The sequence below is a fragment of the Acanthisitta chloris genome, unplaced genomic scaffold (genome assembly GCF_000695815.1).
Source record: "Acanthisitta chloris isolate BGI_N310 unplaced genomic scaffold, ASM69581v1 scaffold20338, whole genome shotgun sequence".
NCBI classification, from domain to species: Eukaryota; Metazoa; Chordata; class Aves; order Passeriformes; family Acanthisittidae; genus Acanthisitta; species Acanthisitta chloris.
The window spans coordinates 867-19449 of NW_008685605.1; the positions used below are offsets into that span (position 1 = coordinate 867).

The window sequence follows — 18583 nt, forward strand, 5'->3', positions numbered from 1 at the left end:
GCATGGGGCTTTCCCTGCTGGATGATCCGGACCTGACACCACGTGCGTGGGCTGTTCGCACACTACGGAGCGGCCGCTCCTTTCCTTTGGGTGTAGTTTAATCGTCCCTAGGCACAACTATCACCACGGGTATGTTTGTGCCCCCTTCCGTCTCGTCCCCCCACACTGTGAAATCCCAGAGACAAAGGAGGTGGTGATGGGGGATCACTTCCTGCCCCTCCACATGGAACCCTCACCCTGCTCAGCCCTCCCACAGCCACACAGATGTGAGATCCAGAGTCCCCAACCCCTTTCCCTGAGCTCCTCAAACCCAAACAGGGCTGCCCAGAGCCTCTCCACCCCCTCCCTGTCCCCAAACTCTCCTCCATGCCCCGGGCATCAACCCATTTTTGGGGTCTTCAGCCCCCTCTTACCTTGCTGCATGATCTCCACAATCTGCACGACCTTATCCATGTGCTTTCTGGCAGCAATGAGCCCCTGCAGCATCAGCATCTTGTAGTAGTTGAACATGTCCCCATCCAGCCCCCCCATCACCTGCACGGAGGGAGAGCAGGTGTGGGTGGAGGGCAGGTGGGAGAGGGACCCCAGAACAGCCCCCCTGGGTGCCACCCTGGGTGCCACAGTTCCAGCTGTGCCACGGTCCTCACCCCCTCCCTGCTCACTCACATCCACAAATTCCGTGGTGAGCTTGAAGGCAGAGGTCTCAAAGCCAAGATTCCTGGGGGAGCTGGAGAGGATGAACCCAAAATCGATGTGGATTATGTGTCCATCTGCATCCAGGAGGATGTTGCCATTGTGCCTGGGTGGGAGAGGGGAAAATTCCCATTAACCCTTCCCCTGGGAGCAGTAGTGGTCTCTGCTCCTGGATTTCCCAGCTGTATCCAGGGACAAAGTGATGAATCCTGGAAGAAGACACCCCTTGAGTGGAGACCCACCTGTCTTTGACCTGCAGCAGGTAGCACACCAGGCAGTACCCAGCACAGCTCTGCACAAAGTTCCTCTGCGCTGTCAGGAAGGATTCTGTGTTGTAATTCCCGTGTTCCTGCAGGAAATAATCCAGCAGGGAGAGCAGGGATTGCTTCTTGATTTGGTGGATGGACACAGCATTCACCACGGGCTCAATCATGCCACTGTCGGCGGAGATGACGAGGATTTTGTATGGCTTGATCCAGAGGGGGACACGCTCCTGTTCCCAGATGGACTGTGGGAGAGAGCAGGGAATTCCTCAGGGTCCACGTGGTCTCACATGGCTGTGGCTCCCCGGGAAGCCCCACCCTGGCTCACCTGCAGCTGCTTGAGCACCTGGAAGGCCAAGAGCTCCTGGCGCAGGTCATCCCCACACTTGACGATGACAGAGAGGAGGCGCCAGGAGGGCAGGTGTCCGTAGGGAGACCCTTCCCGAATCCTCCTGCAGGGAAAAGGGAAGGATGGGCAGCGAGGCGGCCCAGAGGGGCTCCCTGATCTGGGATTTGGGGCAAGGAAAACTTCTGGCAATGCCTGGGACTGTGAGAACTGCACATCCAGCCCTCTTCAAACCTGACCTGAGCCACGAACCATCCCTGAGCAAGGAATTCCTGAATTCCCCAGCCCCTGTGTCACAACAAGGATGATACCACCCAAAATTCCTAGAGCCTGGGAGCTCTCTCACTTGCTTCGAGAGGCATTTGGGGATTGGACATGTAACAGAGTTTATTCTGGGCCAAGATGAACTCTCCTGACATAAGAGCTGCTTATAAATACCTGGCAAAGTCCCTCCAAGCCTGACCCAGGAGCATCAAATCTGCCATGCATTTTTCCCCCTCCGGCACCAACTGTGCTCCCTGCCCTCTGCCTCCCTGTGTCCCATGCTGGGGACAAGCAGGAACGAAAGTCAAGGCCATGGTTAATTACTGGGTGAATCAGGGAGCAATTTCCTTGGATTTCTGGGATGTACAAGGTCCACTCCCAGCCTTACCTAACTTTCTCCTGCCAGGGCTCCTTCAGGGCAACAGCAGAAGGGTCCTCGGGGTCCCTCCTGAAGGAGGTGGGAGTGTGTGCCAGCTGCTCCGACAGCCGCCGCCTGCAGGAGAGTACAAGTCCTTAGTTTTGTCGAAAGGAGCATCACCACAAGCACCCAGAGCTGCTGTGATCCCCAAACTGACCCCACCAACCCCTCCCCACCCATGCCAACTCCCCTCCATGCCAAAGCCCACCCATGCCAGCCTCACCGGATATCCCCAGCAGCAATGAACACAGGCTCACGACTCTCCTGGCTGGTGATGCTGTCCACAGAGAACTGGGAGATGTTGTCACAGCTGTTGGTGTGGATCTCTGGCAGCTGGGATGGGAAAAGTGGGATGGAGTTGCTACCAAAACGTGATTCCTGCCCATCTTTTATCACAGGAAGGAGCTGGGATGGCACTGCCGCCCTGGAGGGATCCTGGCACATAGATAAACCCTTCCCAGCACCTCACCTCCACCTGCAGCTCCACAATGTCATCCACAGACCAAGCCTCATCATCATTGTCATAGTTGGGGACAGTGGTGAAGCTGCTGGTCCTCTGCTCATGGGTGATCCCACACTCAGGCAGGTTCTCGGCCGAGCGGGTGCTGCGGATGCGATTCTCCGGAATCCGCGCGGGGACATTCGCTGTGTCGAAATTGTCACATTCAAGTACTTCAACATAGATTAAATAGGGAGCCTGGGGGAGAAAAACTGAGTGTGAGCAGGGCACGGCCTCTATAGGAGGCACCAAGATGTTCCCTGCCCTTCCAGGGTCTGTGCTTGTCTTTTTGGCATGCGGTTTTGGGGGGGAAAAAAATCCAGGATTTTTAGTAGATAAGAAACAGGGCACAGGGCTGGACCTTCCAGAGGCTGCTACAGGGCAAGCTCAGAGGATGAAGGCTCTCAGGGATGTTTCTCTCCACCCCCGTTGCCCCACACAGGTCTCCCCCCATCACTAACATCACCAGGTCTCACAGTGACACCTCGTTGCTCCCAGTCCTGGAAGTGACAGCACCAGAGCTTAAGGAGCGTTTGGACAAGGCTCTCCGGCACATGGTGTGATTCTTGGGGTTGTCCTGTGCAGGGCAGGAGTTGGACTCTGTGATCATCATGGATCCTTTACAACTCAGGATATTCCATGATTCTATGATCTCTCCCCATCCATCCCAGTCCTGGAAGCAACCAGCCAACCCTTGAGATGTAGGAAGATGCTCCAAGCACACACACCGAGTACTTCCATCACTTGATGCCCAAACCAGTGCTGTTCCAAGGGCAACATTCATCCTTTGGAGGCAGAAGTGCCAAAAGGGGTACCTTATCCTTGGAGTTGAGGACGACGGCCTGGGTGTGTGGCACGCGCACCACGTGGTGGTCGAAGCCGGCGGTGGGCAGCCAGGCACGCGCCGGCAGCAGGGACAGCTCCGAGATCAGCCGCTGGGTCTTCTGCTCTTTGGTTGGGAGTGTGGCCAAGCGTTTCCCAATGGCGATCAGGGACTTGATGAATTCCCTCTCTGGGGCGAGTCGGACTGGCTAAAAAAGGTTTTGGGAAGGAAGGAGGGTGGCAGAAGAGTGTTATAAAGGCAGCAGTTGGTCCCAATCTGGGATAAACTCCAGATAACAAGGGTCTTCCCATCCACCCTCTTCCCTGCTCTTGGATGATGCCAGAGAGCCAGGCTCATCATCCAGAAGCGGAGCAGGACCAAGCTCATTTTTTCCCCTCGCATCGCACTGCCCAGAAATCTTCCTCCCCAACACTCCAGAGCCGACACTTCTAGCTGGATCTCCCAGGCCCACAGCCAGCAGAGGGGAGCACAGATAGATGGACCCCCACCTTGCTTCTGGGTTCTCAGTGCATCCTCACCCCCAGGCCTCAATTGTGGCTCAATCCAACCATTTGCCAAGGATCAAACTGGGACTTGGAAAGCCCCCTGTATACGGGACCCCCTCCCCACCTTATTCCCAATTCTCCACTTTCTTAAGCTTTCAAATCAGAACAAACGATTGGAGCTGATTTTGCTCGTGAAAATGCAGAATTAAACTGGCAAAGTGCTCACTTGTACAATCATGCTGTAAAATGCACATGCAAAAAGCTATGGAGCAGGAGAAAGGAAGCAAAGGAAAACACTGGAGAGCCAGGAATGGCCCAAGAGCAAAACTAAGGGATGGGAAAAAGAGGGGAAGGATCAGGCTGGTGGTTCCCTTTTGGGAAAGGGCAGGGTAGAAAATCATTTATATCTGTAGTCCACATCAAAAATCCTCACAAAGTCTGGGCTAAGTGCTCTCCTCTCCTGCCCACCTTGCATGGGATAAATATTCCAAAACCCGATGCTCTGTCCCAAGGGGCTGGGAAGTGCCCAGTCCTGGCTGGACCTGCTCTGCCTCAGCTCCTGCCACCCCAGCCCTGTGCTCCAAAACTTCCTCGATCTCTGGAATTGTTTCCCTCAATCCAAGTTCTGCAAAAAGCAGGATCTGCAAGGGATGCTCCACTCCTTCTGACACCTCTTCCAGTCCCCTCTCATGGAATCCTGATGGCTCCTCTCAGGGCCTCCTGCTCTCTGCTTGATCCAGGTTTCCTGTCAATATTGTCCCCAAAACAGCCCCTCATGCCCTCCAAGGTCTCTGCGCAATACTTGTCTCAGCAGAATATTCCAAGAAATTCCCACTGGTGAGAATGTGGGATGTACCCAGGTGCAGGAGCAGATCATGACCAAAGTCCCCCTGGATCAGACCTGCATCAATCTGTGGATTGCAGCACAGGCAGTTTTTAACCCCCTTCTCCAGGGATCCCAAAGCATTTCCTGAAGGATCTTCTCCCCATTCCACAGTGAAGTGATGCCATTCCAACTCCAGGAGCTTCCCAACGCCTCCAGGTCCTGTTCAACTGGAGCGTGAACATTAGAGGTGTGGAAAAACTTCAGGTCTCCTCCAGCCAGAAACATGTGGCTGGGACATGTCCTCCCATCCCAACCTGCTCCAAAGGGAAATCTCCTCCTCCTCCCATCCCAGTGAGTGCTGCTCTGCTCTTCTGGAGGGAAGATTCCAGAGAGGCACTCATAACCAGAAGTATCACATCCAGTTACAGAGGAGCAGCTTTGGGAAACAGAATCAGCTGCACCAGAGCTGTCCCTGGCCTAAGCCATGACAGGAAATGCCATTCCTGAAGAAAACCCAGCATACCAAAGCCCTGGACCATTGATATCCCAATCCCGCATCCAAGTGAAGACAGGAGAATGGGAGATGCTCTTCCCTCATCCCACCACCCCAAGGATCCTTCCATGCTTGGAGCCAGCATCAGTATTTATTTTCACTCTTTTATTCCAGCAAAACATTTCACTTGAAAAAAAAATTCCTTTCTCTCAGTTGGGCAGGGAATTGTGTTTATGTTTTCCTAAGACACCTCCAAGGAGAGTTCTTCTCCTCACCTGGTCTACTTGCAGCTGGGAACTTCTCAGAGTTGGGAACTACTCAGAGGTGGGGAGCAGAGCTACCTGGTCCCTTTCTCTGCCTGCCATGAGGACTCAAGTGTCGGTGCAGATAACAAATACAGGACACATTTGTGGGCGCCGTGAGCCCTGGGTGACAGTGAGCTTGGTGCTGTGGGTGAGGTGATGCCACCACCCTCCAGGGAACTGTGGGGACACCTCGGTGACATCCAGGGATCAAGGACTGACACTGAGTCCCAAAACGCCACTGGAGAAGAGATGTCGCTGCTCAACTTAGCTGGGAGGAGCAGAAATGGGTGGAAATAAAACAACTTACCTAAATTTGGGTGGGAAACTGGGGCTTTGAGCCTGGTGTCCTATATCCCACCCAGCTCCCAGCATCCCACCATCCCTTAAAAACACTGGAATTGGAGGAGATTAAAAAAAATGACAGGATGAGTCTGCATGGGGTGGAATTGTAAAAGCCTTGTGCCCTGTGTCTGTACATGACCATCAATGGTCCCACCTGCCTTCTGCCTCCTGGAACAGTTGTGGGAGAGCGATCCCTCTGAATTCTCAGAGGGATGTAAGCTGGATTTGCATCCAGTCGTTCCTTAAAAAGGCTAAAAAGGTTGGAATTCTCCATAAAAACCCTGTCCCAGAGGACGGGCTTATGTGAGGCATCGCTGCCTGGGTCGGTGGTTTTGATCATGGACTACATATCCCACGTGTGGATTTCCCACTGGGAATCCCAGACAGAGAACACACCCCCACCGGCAGGAAAAGGACACAGACAAGGAAGATGTTATTGATTAAAAATTAAAGAACAATGGGAAAAGCTCATTTCGGACAGAAAAATGCTCTAATTAGGGCAAACATCAGGATTGGATTGGAGGACCAAAGAGCCACACACAGAAATAGGAATAAAACAAATCAATGATTGGTGGAAACGAAGCAAATGAAATCCCATCTGGCAAAGAACTTTTGAAGTCAAATTTCAAGGAAACAGCATTTCCTCTTCCATCTGCAAAGGTCAGCGACCGCTCAGACATGACCCTCCCCTGCTGCTGCCAGGGGCATGAGGGGTTCCCCTTCCCTCCCTGATGGATTCTGGGGAGCAGGAGGAGTTCCTGGGGGGGTTCTACTTGATTTCAGCCAAACTGGTGCAAGAGAATTTGCCCAAAATTCCCTTTCCAAGGGGCTTCGTGTGGGAAACACTGGGATGAAGCTGGCACTGCAGGTGCCAGTGGTGTGTGTGGTGGGGTGGTTTTGGTTTTGGGGAACATTCTGGGGACAGAGGTCCTCGGGAGAGCTGGGGGGAGGGGTCAGTGTGTGGTGGCACAGAGGAAATGCTGCTGTGGGGAAGGCAGACAGCCCCCGGCGCAACAGGAATCACAGGAACCCACCAGCCACTTACGGGACACAGTGACTTAGGGAGACTTTCCGTACTCGAGGAGAGCTCCTGGGAAAGGCAGGAAAAGGGGTTTGGTGGCAGTTTTTAGGGAGTGTTTGTTTCAAAGGAGAGAGAGGAAGGAGGGAGAGGGGGAGAAAAAGCAATAGTTTAGCTCCAGGTTCACAACCATCATTTCCCAATTCATTAGTAGTAGGTTTTGCCCCATCCCATTGGAATTTTGTTTCTTTTTCCTCTTGGAGGGAAAGCAGCAGCTAAACCAGCACATGATGCTTCCAGAAACAATTCCACAGATCTAAACTGGCGGCTCCTCTGGTTATGGTGGTACCAAACAGGAGCAGGACTCAGCAGATCAGCACTAAATCCCCACAAAGCCCCTGCATTTTCCCAGTTTACATCCTTTAGAATCCATTATCCCACCCCTGATACACAGCCTGTAGTTTCTTGGATGCTCATACTGAGATCTGCTCCAAGACCAGCTTCCTCCAGCACCAAAACCACTTGATTTTCCTCCCTTGGACTCCAATTTATTCCCTAATTTCAGCAGATAAAATTAACCCCATGAAAAATCTCCTAAAAATTCCTCAAACCTGACATTATTTATCAGTGGTTTTCATCCAAACCTTTCCTACCACGAGCACATGGACCACATTTCCCTGCACCCACCAAAAACCAACCTTGTGAACCAATCACTCCAAGTGATTTCCATCCCAAACATCACAGAATTCCAGCATCATCACACTTAGAGCCCACAAATCCATGATTTTCATGCCCAACTGTGCTAAGATCCTGGAGGGTCACTAGGAATAAAAGCTCATCTCACCTCTTCTGCTCCTAGGAATAACGTGGGTCAATCCCTCCCCATCACATCCATCAGATGTGGTTTGCCCAGTTCAATTCCCATTAAAATAAACATGGATTTAGGAGCTCATCTTACAGCACCCATCCATCAAATCTCATGGATGATTTGGGATGCTCCTTCTCTGGTTGCTACAAGCCATCGAGCCAGGGCTGGGACCCATCCCTGGTACCTGTTCCTCCAAATCTGTGCCAGGTTGTGATGGTTGAGGGGAGAGTTTTCCAATTCCTCTTGGATTTAGGAGCCAAGTTCACAGTTTTCATTTTCTGCTTATCATCCCACCCTCTGGCTTCATCTCAGTAGCTCCAGACATGTCCCGAGCCTGATCCTCGTAACCTTTCCGTGCTTCCAGCAACATTATTTCCTGGGCAGTGTTGCTCCCCAATTCCCCAGGATAAGGAGGGGCAGGGGCAGGAAAAGATGGAGCAAAGCTTGGCTAATCCCCCCTGCTTCCCCAAGGAGAGGGCTGTAGGACTCCAAGGGCTCTGACATTCCCTGTTTTGCCCATTCCTTGCAGTGTGGCTCTGCTCTGGAGCACAATGGAGCAGCCAGATCCAAGGAAAGGCATTTTTGGGGTCTAGATAAAGCTCATCTGTAACCCCCATCTCTGCAGTGTTTGCTTTGGGATTTAGCAGAGGGACACCTGCCCAAATTCAAAGAGATGATGCAGGGAAGATGGAAAACCTTCCACTCAGCCCCATCCGTGGGATTGTGGCACACCCAACAGCACAGAGAGGGATTCCCTAGAGCCACACTGCAGGAAAACAAGCTCCCCCAGAAAAAAAAACACCTTTCTGGAGGTGCAATTTCAGAGGTAAAATGACAATGCTCTCCACATCCCCCTGGAAAAGGCAGAGTTGGGACATGGGTGAAAAGCTGAAGGTTCAGGGTCAGACGTGTTGAGCAACCTGAAATAAAAGCAACTTCCAAATCCAGAGGTTTTCCGCCAGCACAAACGGTCCAGAATGCGAACCCATAGGGAAACACTTTTCCCAGAATAACACTGATATTGCTGTTCAATTAAAAATAAGCCCGTGCATGGGAAGCTCATGGAAGTTTTTCTCTTCCTCCTCCCGGGATGGCCCCAAGTTCACCGCGAGGCGCTGCAAAGTCCAGCGCTCCCCTCCCAGCGTTCCCTTCCCGTTTCCAGTGCCGCCTTCCTGGCAGCCAGCCCAGATTCTTAACTGATTATCCAATTAGGAGTTTTCTAATTAACACTTTTGTTACATGACCGGTAGAACCAGTTCAGCCAAACAACTCCAGAGTTTGCCTGGCTTTCTCCACCATCAGCCCACTTTTCTATTCCCTAAAGTTTCAGGCTCACACTAAAAAAATATTAAGTTTTAGTCCAACTGATGGAAAAAAGAAGGAACAAAACTGTTTTCCCCTCCCTGCTCTGCACATTTTGAACCTTGATCTTAGGTCCCGAGGGATCAGACTGGAATCACTCCTTTCCAGGCAGTCAGGGTGGTTTATTCTTCCCACCTCTGTTTCTGGAATTACAATGCTGGTGGGATATGGAGCAGGAAGCATCCTCCCAGTCTCATCCAGGTGCAAGGTGTCACCTCTAATATCCAAACTGGAACTCCAGGACTTGCCACCATGATCCAGACTTCTCAGCTCCGCCAACACTGCCACGCTGGCAGGGACGCCAAGTCAAATCCAGAGATAAAGGGCTGAATTCCAGTGCCTGAGGCTTGCCAAATGGGATACTGGGAGAGAAACAGCTCCCAGCCAGCCTCAGTTTTACCTGGAGTCATGAGGTTTCATCTCTGAGAGGGAGCACAGGCTGTCTGTGGCCCAGGGCAACACCTGACAGCAAATCCTCGGGGTTTTGGGGGAGGAATCACCAAAAACCAACCAACCACAGCCAGTTAAGCCTGAATTTTGTGGATTTAAGTAAAATGAAGATGAGACGGGAAAACAACTTCCTCTGCCCCATGTTCAGCTCTGCAAGTACCTTGAGGTCACCTTGAGGTGTTTCTCGGCCAAGCCCCAAGTGATTTTACTCAAGTTCAGCAACTGCTCTGCCCTTTTTCCAGGTTGTGTTGGCTTGGGGGATTTTTTTCCCCTGATTTTGTTTCCAGGGAAATGCCTGCAGCCCTGCCAGACCCCAGGGAGCTGGACATGCTGTGCCACCCCAGGCAGCTGCCCCCAAGGAGGGCTCTCCCCACCAAATTCTGGCTTAGCAGCAGGACAAGCCATGGACAACAAAGGACCTGTCACAGAGGTTTAACCTATCCATGCATCTGCAGGACAGGGATCCAGGATGTGGATCTCTGGAATCCACAGAGGACAGAGCACCTGAATACCCAACCACGCCACCTCAGATGAAACACTTATCCTTGCTCCTGTGGCTTCCAAGGGAGCATCAGGTTCCAGCATGTTCCTCCCCTCTGGGTCTCAGGTTGCTCAGGTGGACAATCCAATGTGGAACAGCTCCAGCATGTTTAATCCACCTGTTGTCTGTCCATGGATCAGAGCCTGGGACGCACCTGGATGCTGGCAAAGCACAACCCTGGAAACCCGTGCTGGGAGAAAGACTGAGCCCATCCACCTGGAACCAGAGGGACACTCGAGTTCGGAGCTTAGGGCTTTTCCTTTTAATTTTACTCATGGAAAAATAACAAAGAGAAAATAAATTTATCCCATAGAAGTGTATCATGAAATCCTGTCACGGACAGGGAATCCACGGAGGATTTAAAACCTACAGCACTTGAGAGAAAATCTTTCCTGGCTGTTATTAGGTGATGAAGTGGTACCTGTAATACAAGGACCTCAGTGGGATGAATTATTCCCTGAAAACCAAGTGCCATAGGTCCAGGTGATCATGGGAAAGGACAGATTCCCTCCCTGCTCCGATTCCTCCTCTAAAACCTGCACGGATTTTTGTGAAATACATTAACACCTGCTCTGGGTCAAACTCTGGCAATCCAGGCAGGTCCCAGGGGCCCTGGCAGGGACAGAGGCACCTTTAGGAGCCTAAAACCAGGGAGGACCTGGCATTGTGCTTCCAGGATGATGTGCACTATCGGGAAAGGTGCAGAGGAGAAGAAAACTCCCAGAGGCCTCGAATAGGTGACAACAGGAAGTGCAGAAGAGGTCATGAGTGGTCAAGGAGCGATTGATAGGAGAAGGGAAAATTTATCAGTGGAGAGAAGACTGATGGGAAAACAACCCAGCCAGACACAGGCCTCTGCAGGTTTCCTGGACCAAACAACCTGTAGACCAAAGTAGCAAATTCCAGACTTTACTGGAATTTACACCAGGTCTTTCCAGTCCTCCCCTAGCTGATCAGCTCCAGGGAAACTGCTTTTTGCAGGGGATTGCTGGTTTCAAGCAGGGAGCAAAAACATTCAGCACTAAAACAATACAGGTCCAGGAAGCTGGTGGTGGATACTGGAAGTCCAGGGAAGTTCTTACGCTATCTCAAGTATCCCTGGTTTTGTGCAACATTTAAACAGCTTTCCCAGCCTCTGGATCATCTCAAACATTGCCAGGGGAAACTCTGCTTTCATCCATCATTTATGGAAAGCTTCAGTTTCCAGGATTGAAGCACCTGCAGCCACTGTGAGTAGAAACTCCATGTCCCTCTCTCTAGCAGCCGCTGGTTTTCCACATCAAAGATTCATTTACCCATCGGCACACGACCCCAGAATGCAGCTGGATTTTTCCAAGGGGTGAGACAGGGTGGTTCTAACTTGAAACCAGCCTGGAAACTGCTGCTTCACACCTCCAAAACTTCCTTCCATTCTTATCCCAAAAAGCCTTCCCCAAGTCTGGCACACAGGCAGGAGCCCATGTGGCTCCTTCCACTGATTTACAGCCCAGCGTGGAGCTGAGGAAAAAGGAATCTCAGGCAAGACAGGAAAGCCAAGGAACTTTCCACTGTTCCAAAAATAGTCACGGGATGCTGGATGTCTAAACGGAGCCACAGGGAAGTCGACTTTCCAGGTCTCATCCACACCAGGCACAAGGATGCCCCAGGGAAGGAGCTGTGAGTGCCAGGGACTGGCTGCAGGATTCTTGGTGGGACCAAACAGTTGGTGCTGTGGTTTTACAATCCATTTCCCAGCCATCCCCACTGAAAAGGTGGGAAGGATTCTAACTTCTGGAGGCATCACTTCTCCCTGATTTGGGAAGCACTGCTCATAAAATCTGCATTTAGTACCAGCTCGTCTCCTCTGGGCCCCTCTCCCACTTGGAATTCCCATCCCAGCCCCATGTTTCCCACCATCCCAGGCTGGCGAGAACCATCAGCCCATCCAAAACAGCAGCAAAATGAACAAATCTACACTTATGGCTCTTTTCCCTCAGCTCTGCATCCCCACTACCACAGCTGTGGCTCATCCTTTTGCTCCCTAAGTTTCTGTGTCAGCAGAAAGGAATAATCTGTTTTTGGGGGAACACATCCCACTCAAACTCCAATCCAACTCTCTGGCAACAGCACATGGAGCAGCTCAGCCCCAAAACCAAAGATACTTTGTGCCACTGACTTTACAACACTTCAAAATGAAGCCCAGGGGAGGCATTTCGGATTGGAAACAGGTGAGGTGGGAATGCCATTTCCTTTGACATTAAACCACTCAGCACCCAGCCCTGCAAGCTGGAACTATCCCCTCCACACAGCTCAGCCATTCCAGCAGGGAAAGCCTGGCTTCCCACTGGCTTGGAGTTGTGGAATGAAGCCAGGAATGCAAAGTAAAGCTTGGCACAGGGCAGCGGCCCCCAGACGCCCCTGGAACAGCTCTGGGTGGGCTCCATGGTGCAGGGATGTCAGAGACAATGGGATTCTCCTCCTGCGCCCACCTCCCCAAAGCCTTTTCTGCCCGAGAATAAACCTCAGCATTGCTCAATCGGAACAAGTCAGGACAAGGAGGAAATCAGATTTCCAACAGTCACCAGCTGGCTGCAGATTGCAAAATGAGAGACACGAGCTGAGCTGCCCAAAACCTGTGGGAATCCAATAACTCAGCCCTCCTGATGCCATCTAATGCCCTCCCTTCCCAACACAACAGGCAAATCCCCCTCTGGAGCCCTGGCACCCCTGAGGGGGAGCCACAGGTGTGTGTCACTTTGCACAGACACGGGAATCAAAATTCCAACCATTTGCAACAACCAGGACCAAAAAAATTAACTCTCTGTGGTCAAGGAGGGGCTCTGAGATGAGACCCAATGGCACTAGCACAGCCCTGGAGCTCCCCTTCCCGACAAGCTCAGCCTTGGAGCATCTCAACATTACCTCCTCCTCGCTTTCCACCTTGGGATTGCTGGCTGTGCGCTTCAGATTGCTGCTCATGCTGATGGAAACGGTGGCATCTGATTTGGACCTCTGGTGAGTCCTTTTGGAAGGAGACAGCCCCGTGTCGGGCACGGGGTTCAGCGACGGCAGCTCCCTCTTCTTGTATGCTGGTTTCAACTCATCGGAGAGGATGAGCTTCCGCAGCTTGGTCCCACGGGAGTGTCGCTGGGTGGAGATGTGCATGTCTGAGGAGTAGGCACCCAGGAGAAGGGCACACTGCAGGGAGAAGTTGATGCTCTGCCGGCAGCGGTGCACGATGTAGGGCTTGATGGCATCTCCCACATCCTCGTCCATGTGGATGTACATGTTCAGCAGCTGCGGCAGGTAAAAGTCCACCTCCTCATTCCTAAAGCAGAACAACCTGTTCCCAATGTAAGCCTGCACGCCAGGTTCCTTGGAATTGTACAGGTATGAAATGGCCATGGAGATATCAAAGAGTTTGGATTCGAAGAGCCGCAGGAGCCACGACTGCTTGGCAGAGTTGTTCTTCTGCCGCTTCCGCGCTGTCTTCACCGTGTTGGCCGCGGTCTCATCCTCCTCCTGGATCCTCGTGGCTGTGCCAGGTGGATCGTCCAAGCACCTGATTTCACAGCCATCCCCAATGTCTCCGTTGGCCAAATCCACCGTGGTGCCCTGTGGGATGTGCTCGCTGCCGTCGGTTGGTTTCGGAAAGCTGTCAGAGGAGACACCATGCATCAGCTTGACCTTCTCCAGGACCTCCTCACAGGCTTTCTTGGCCACCTCAGGGTCAATGACCGCCAGCTCCCCAACACCTTCTGTGATGACACTGAGGGATGTCCCCCCATTCCCTTGAGGCACCTGCTCCAAGCCTGTCCCTCGGGACGGGTCTGCGACAGAGTCTCCCATAGCAGTGCTGGGTCTGCACAACTCAAAGCTGGAAAGAAAACAAGATAAGAGAGTCAAGGATGCAACCTGTGGAGCAGAAACTGGAATCTGAGCTGGGATACACCTGAAGGGAAGGTGAGATAAGATGAAACCTTCTCAAAAAGCCTTTGGCTAGAAGGAAGGTGTCCCAAGCCAATGCAACGCCACACAGGCCACATTGCGTTTTCAAGGTCTTCTCACTCCTGCTTCTTTAAAGAGCTGTGAGCATCCATCAGGCATCACACAAAATTTCCTGTTACCATGACAATAAAAAAAACAACTGAGGAAGCCAAAAAGAGAAAGAAAAACAAAGAAATAACCAGGTTGCTTCATGCTCTCCATCCCAATGGGATTTGCTTGAGATTGGAGGGCTGCAGGCTGCGTGCACCCACCCAAAAGATGGATTTTCACCCCTGTGCTCGGTTTTTGATCATTTAACCTCCTTTTGGGGCAAGAAGATCCCTGTGTCCCAGGTCCAGACACTCCTGCCCACCTGATGCCTCCTCACCAGTAATGAGCACTTAATTTTTTATTAAGAAGTGGATAAACGAGGGACTTAACACACTTCCCAGTTTTCCATCCCGATAAAAAGAGCAGCGGTGCAGCTCTATGGACAACCAAGCAGGATAAAGCAGAGCAGTGCTGAGTGAAACTATCCTCCAAAGACAAGCTCAGGGATTCTGCTCAATCCAACGACATTGCAGCAGCTCCAGCCTCTTCTCTGCAATGCCCTGATGCTACGAGGCTGCCCATAATCAGCAGAAGGGCACAAAGCCTTTTCCAAACGGGAAGCAGACTGCCGATTCCCTCCTGCCTTCTTATCCAGCACAGTGGAAAAAACACCTGGGTTTGGGAAAGAAGTTCACTGACCTATTTCTTGTCCTCCCATGACCCTCAAGCCCCTCACACATTCCTGCAAGCCCATTTTTCCTGTTAATTTAACAACCTTGTTTGATCTGTTTATTTTTACAAGCATTCACAGCTCCCAACACCAGAGAAAGGGATGAAGAAACCCACAGGATTTCTTCCTAAACATTCCTAGTGAGTAAAACTGAGGTCAGCTCCCAGAGACCAGTTTTCCTCTTGTTTTCCAAGCACTCAAGCCCTAACTCCAAGGTAACAAATGCCTGACCAAAGTTCAGTGGATTAATAGCATCTTTCACTCCCTCCACACACAGTTTTCCTGCCATTCCCATCGGGACAAATCCCACATGCCTCAAATATTTGCAGTTCTTAGATCCCAAAGACCCTGTGAGCTGAGGGAAGTTGGTTTTCCTTTTCAGTAAGTTCAGCTTTGCCCACGAAAAAATCCAGATCTGATTTTTAAATTAACCCAGAAAAGGAGCTCCTTTGGTGTAACTCAGGACAGGGAGAAGCAACAGAGCGGAGCTGGATCCACAGAATAGTCACACAGAGCTCTGCCAGTATTTCTGGGGTCCTTAAATGTTCACAGAGAGACAACTGGGATGACAAACCAATGACAAATTGAAATATTTAGTGGTGGAATCCATGTGGCTCCATGGCTACACACTGGGTGCAAAGGAGCTGTGATTCTGGGTGGTTTGGTCACCCAGAGAGTTTTCCAGGCCCAGAGTGGTTCATCCAAAGCAGGGAAATGCTTTTACATCCCCCTTGCTGGGCTGCAGAAGTGGAAAAATTGCACTGCATCCCATTAAATCCCCTAAAAACAGGAAGCATGATAGGCATACTGCAATTCCAGGTGTTAAACCTCCTCAGGGTCTTTGGGAGAAGCCAGATCTGGCCTGCCCTACTCACGCCACATATCCTCATGTCTCCACGGCGCAGTTCCCATGCACAGCTGCTCTCACTCCAGCCCAAACTCCTGGATCCTGCCTCCACCTCCGCCCAGCCCGGAGGAGTTCTGTGTGCCAGCAAGGAGCTGACTGGAGCTCAACTGCTGAGTGGGTTAAACTTGGATTAAGAACTGCTCAGGATAAATCCACCCCCGGGCCTGGGGGTTACCTCCATGCAAATCCCCACATTCCTGGTTTTTGGGTTAAATCAATGCACTGCAGGTTTGAGTTACTATTTTGCTCTTCATCCCCATCCCTCCTACAGCCACTGCCTTCCGTGACATCCCGATTCAGAGTCCACCAAGGACACATCTCCACTCCTAAAATCCCAGGGAGAGGATTCACCCCTCGCCTTCTGTGCCTCTCTGCATTTTCCCATGATTCACATCCTCATTTGTCACACACATCTATTTACCTCTGGAGGCTCAGCATTGCTCCCCTATCCTAAATCTCTGGTCTCCACAGGGATAAAAACCCCACCAGCTGCTCACAGTGGAGCAATCCAGGCTGGAAAACAGGCTGAGCTGAATTAACGTGGCTCATCCTCCACCCACATCTAATAGGGGCCAAGTTTCTCTGGTGGAACAGCCCTGAAGTCAGGGATTAAATCCCAAATCAAGAAAAGCTCTCACTAAAAACTCGCCATGGAGCAGCGGAGTGCTGGTGTGGCAATTCAGGAACGTGGTTCCTTCGGGAAGGGACAAAAGGAGCGGGAGATCCACATGAACAGAGCTGTGGCTTTACAGGGAACGAAAAACAAGGGAAAAGCCTCACTCCGCCTGACTGGAATAAGAACAATCAGCCCTGGCCAGCAACCAGGCCGAGGCCTCCCCACATCTGGTCTCCATTACTTTTTGTTTTACTCAGTACCGAGAGCCTTTGACATGTTGCTGAGCCTCCAGGAAGGCTGGGTAGGGATGGGATAGGGGCAGAAAACATCTGGAGGCTGGAGCAGGGTGTGCTCCAGTGCTCTGCCTAGGAAGAAACCAGCACTTAGGGAAGAGCCCCTGCCCCTACCAGTGTCCCTTCAGACCTGCTGCAGCCACAACGACTCCACAAAACTCTCAGGTGACAGTTAGAGGTCGGGGAAACTGAGGCACAAAGTGACTATGACTGACACCACACACGTCAGGGAGCACCACGGACAAGTATGCCTCCTGGGGACTCTGTGTCCTTTTCCAAGCCCTTCCATGAGAGACCTGGCACCACCACGGAGGGTCTCCCACCAGCTTTTCACAGTTGGCTCAGGCATTATTGGAGTAAAGTATTATCGGAATAAGCTAAAAGCCATGTTGCAAGAACAGGAGAAGGAACTACACAGGGTGTTCAACACTCTTCAGCCAAGGAGACATCCTTAATTCCCTGCTCCAAATGTCCACAGCAAACTAGTAATAGTTTTAATAATTAACTACTAATAACTTTAATAATTAATAAGCTGTTCTGGTCCCACACTGCTGAGGAGACTGGGAAGAGGGGAAGCCACAGCCTGCTAGTCCCAGCACTTCCTTCGTTCCTTCGTCCTCCTCCACCCCATGGGAAGGAGGCAAATCCAGAGATTTACATAGAAATTAACTTCCCTATTTGAAAAATTAATAATTGTGGGCGCACTCAAGCCTCTCTCACCTCTGAGACATGCTGGGAAGTGTCCCAGACTTTTGGAAAAGGGGTGGATTCAGCAAGGAAGCCCTTTCCAAACCCACCCCAGCACAGCTCATCCCGCATGTTACTCACACAAACATATCCAGCCTCTTCCCATTTCCCTGACATTAATTATGATCTCCGAGCAGGCAAAGACAAACCCTTCCATCCCAGCAACCTGTTCCCAAGCACTCCAAACCCTGAAGCAATCCGTGCACAGCCACCACGGGAAGTTTCCTCCTCCCATGGATCACAAGGTAACACATTCCCAAACTTGTTTATGTAAATTCCATATTTCAAGGTGCTCCTGCTTCCCACAGCTGTGTCCAAATCCTTCTCCAAAGCCTGACTGGAAATAAGCTGGATAAAGGCAGGAGCCACATTTCTGCTTGGATGCCAAGGGCAGCTCTCCTGCTGATCCAAGCATGAACCCTGAACTGTGTGGTGACCAATCCCCTGGATTTCAAAAGCCTTAACCCCCTGGGATTTCAGGAGCACAGACCAAAATCCCACTCAGAACTCCAGGTAAGAAGTCAGGAACTATCATCTCCCCTTAGCAGAAACTGAGCCCCAGTCCCAGGGCTGACTCTACAGGATGCCTTGGGATCCACACGAGTCCAAGGATGACACCAGTTCACATATCAAGAGATGGAAGTCCTCAAGGGGAGTTCAAAACCTCAGAGGTGTCGGACACTCTCTGCTCTTCCACCTGGTGCTGGAAAAAGAGCTGGAAATCAGCACTTCCAGCCAAATCTGTGCCCAGTTACTTCCCAATGGGTTACAGGGAAGTAGAGGAAAGAGAAGGGTGGAATGAAATATTGCTATTTTTCACTATGAAAGTTCAAATCGAGCCAGGGCCAACGTTTTAAGGGGAAACTAGCTCCGAGGGGTGTCTGACCCACCCCTTACGTAACATCCCTGGCCTCTAAGTCGGTATTTCAGGCAATTACCAAGCTCAAGGGGCACCAGATGGCCTGCGGGGAGGGTTGGCAAAGCCTAATCAGCAGCGACAACGTGACGGCACCGGGGAAAAAGCAGCTGAAAATGCCTCCGGATGGCTCATTATGACACTTCTCCAGGAGGTTCATCCGTGAACACCGTCGGGGCGGTCACGGTTTTGGGGCAGCACCGAGGCCGGAGAGGCTGGAGTGGTCCCCGCGGGGGCTGGGGGGGTTATCCCGCGTTCCACGGCGGTACAGGGACAGGGACCGGGAGGAGGTACCTGGCGCAATCGCATCCCGCACGGCTCCGCTCGGCGATCCCCGCAC

At 51.6% G+C, this 18583-nt stretch overlaps 1 protein-coding gene across 2 annotated transcripts in view; it reads right to left on the reverse strand.

Annotated features, from left to right (window-relative positions):
• The window catches only part of PI4KB (phosphatidylinositol 4-kinase, catalytic, beta), a 14223-nt gene extending 378 nt beyond the window's left edge, over positions 1–13845 (reverse strand). The window contains exons 1-10 of one of the 2 annotated variants that reach the window (XM_009079840.1): positions 12919–13845; positions 6824–6868; positions 3299–3514; positions 2454–2681; positions 2208–2317; positions 1955–2059; positions 1285–1408; positions 936–1201; positions 667–799; positions 414–534 (exon numbers count right to left, since the gene is read on the reverse strand). In XM_009079840.1, the coding sequence (XP_009078088.1) occupies positions 414–534; positions 667–799; positions 936–1201; positions 1285–1408; positions 1955–2059; positions 2208–2317; positions 2454–2681; positions 3299–3514; positions 6824–6868; positions 12919–13845 (2275 nt within the window). The remainder of the gene's footprint in view (positions 1–413; positions 535–666; positions 800–935; positions 1202–1284; positions 1409–1954; positions 2060–2207; positions 2318–2453; positions 2682–3298; positions 3515–6823; positions 6869–12918) is intronic. The other variant, XM_009079841.1, reaches the window with a different exon arrangement.
• Positions 13846–18583: the final 4738 nt, after the last annotated feature.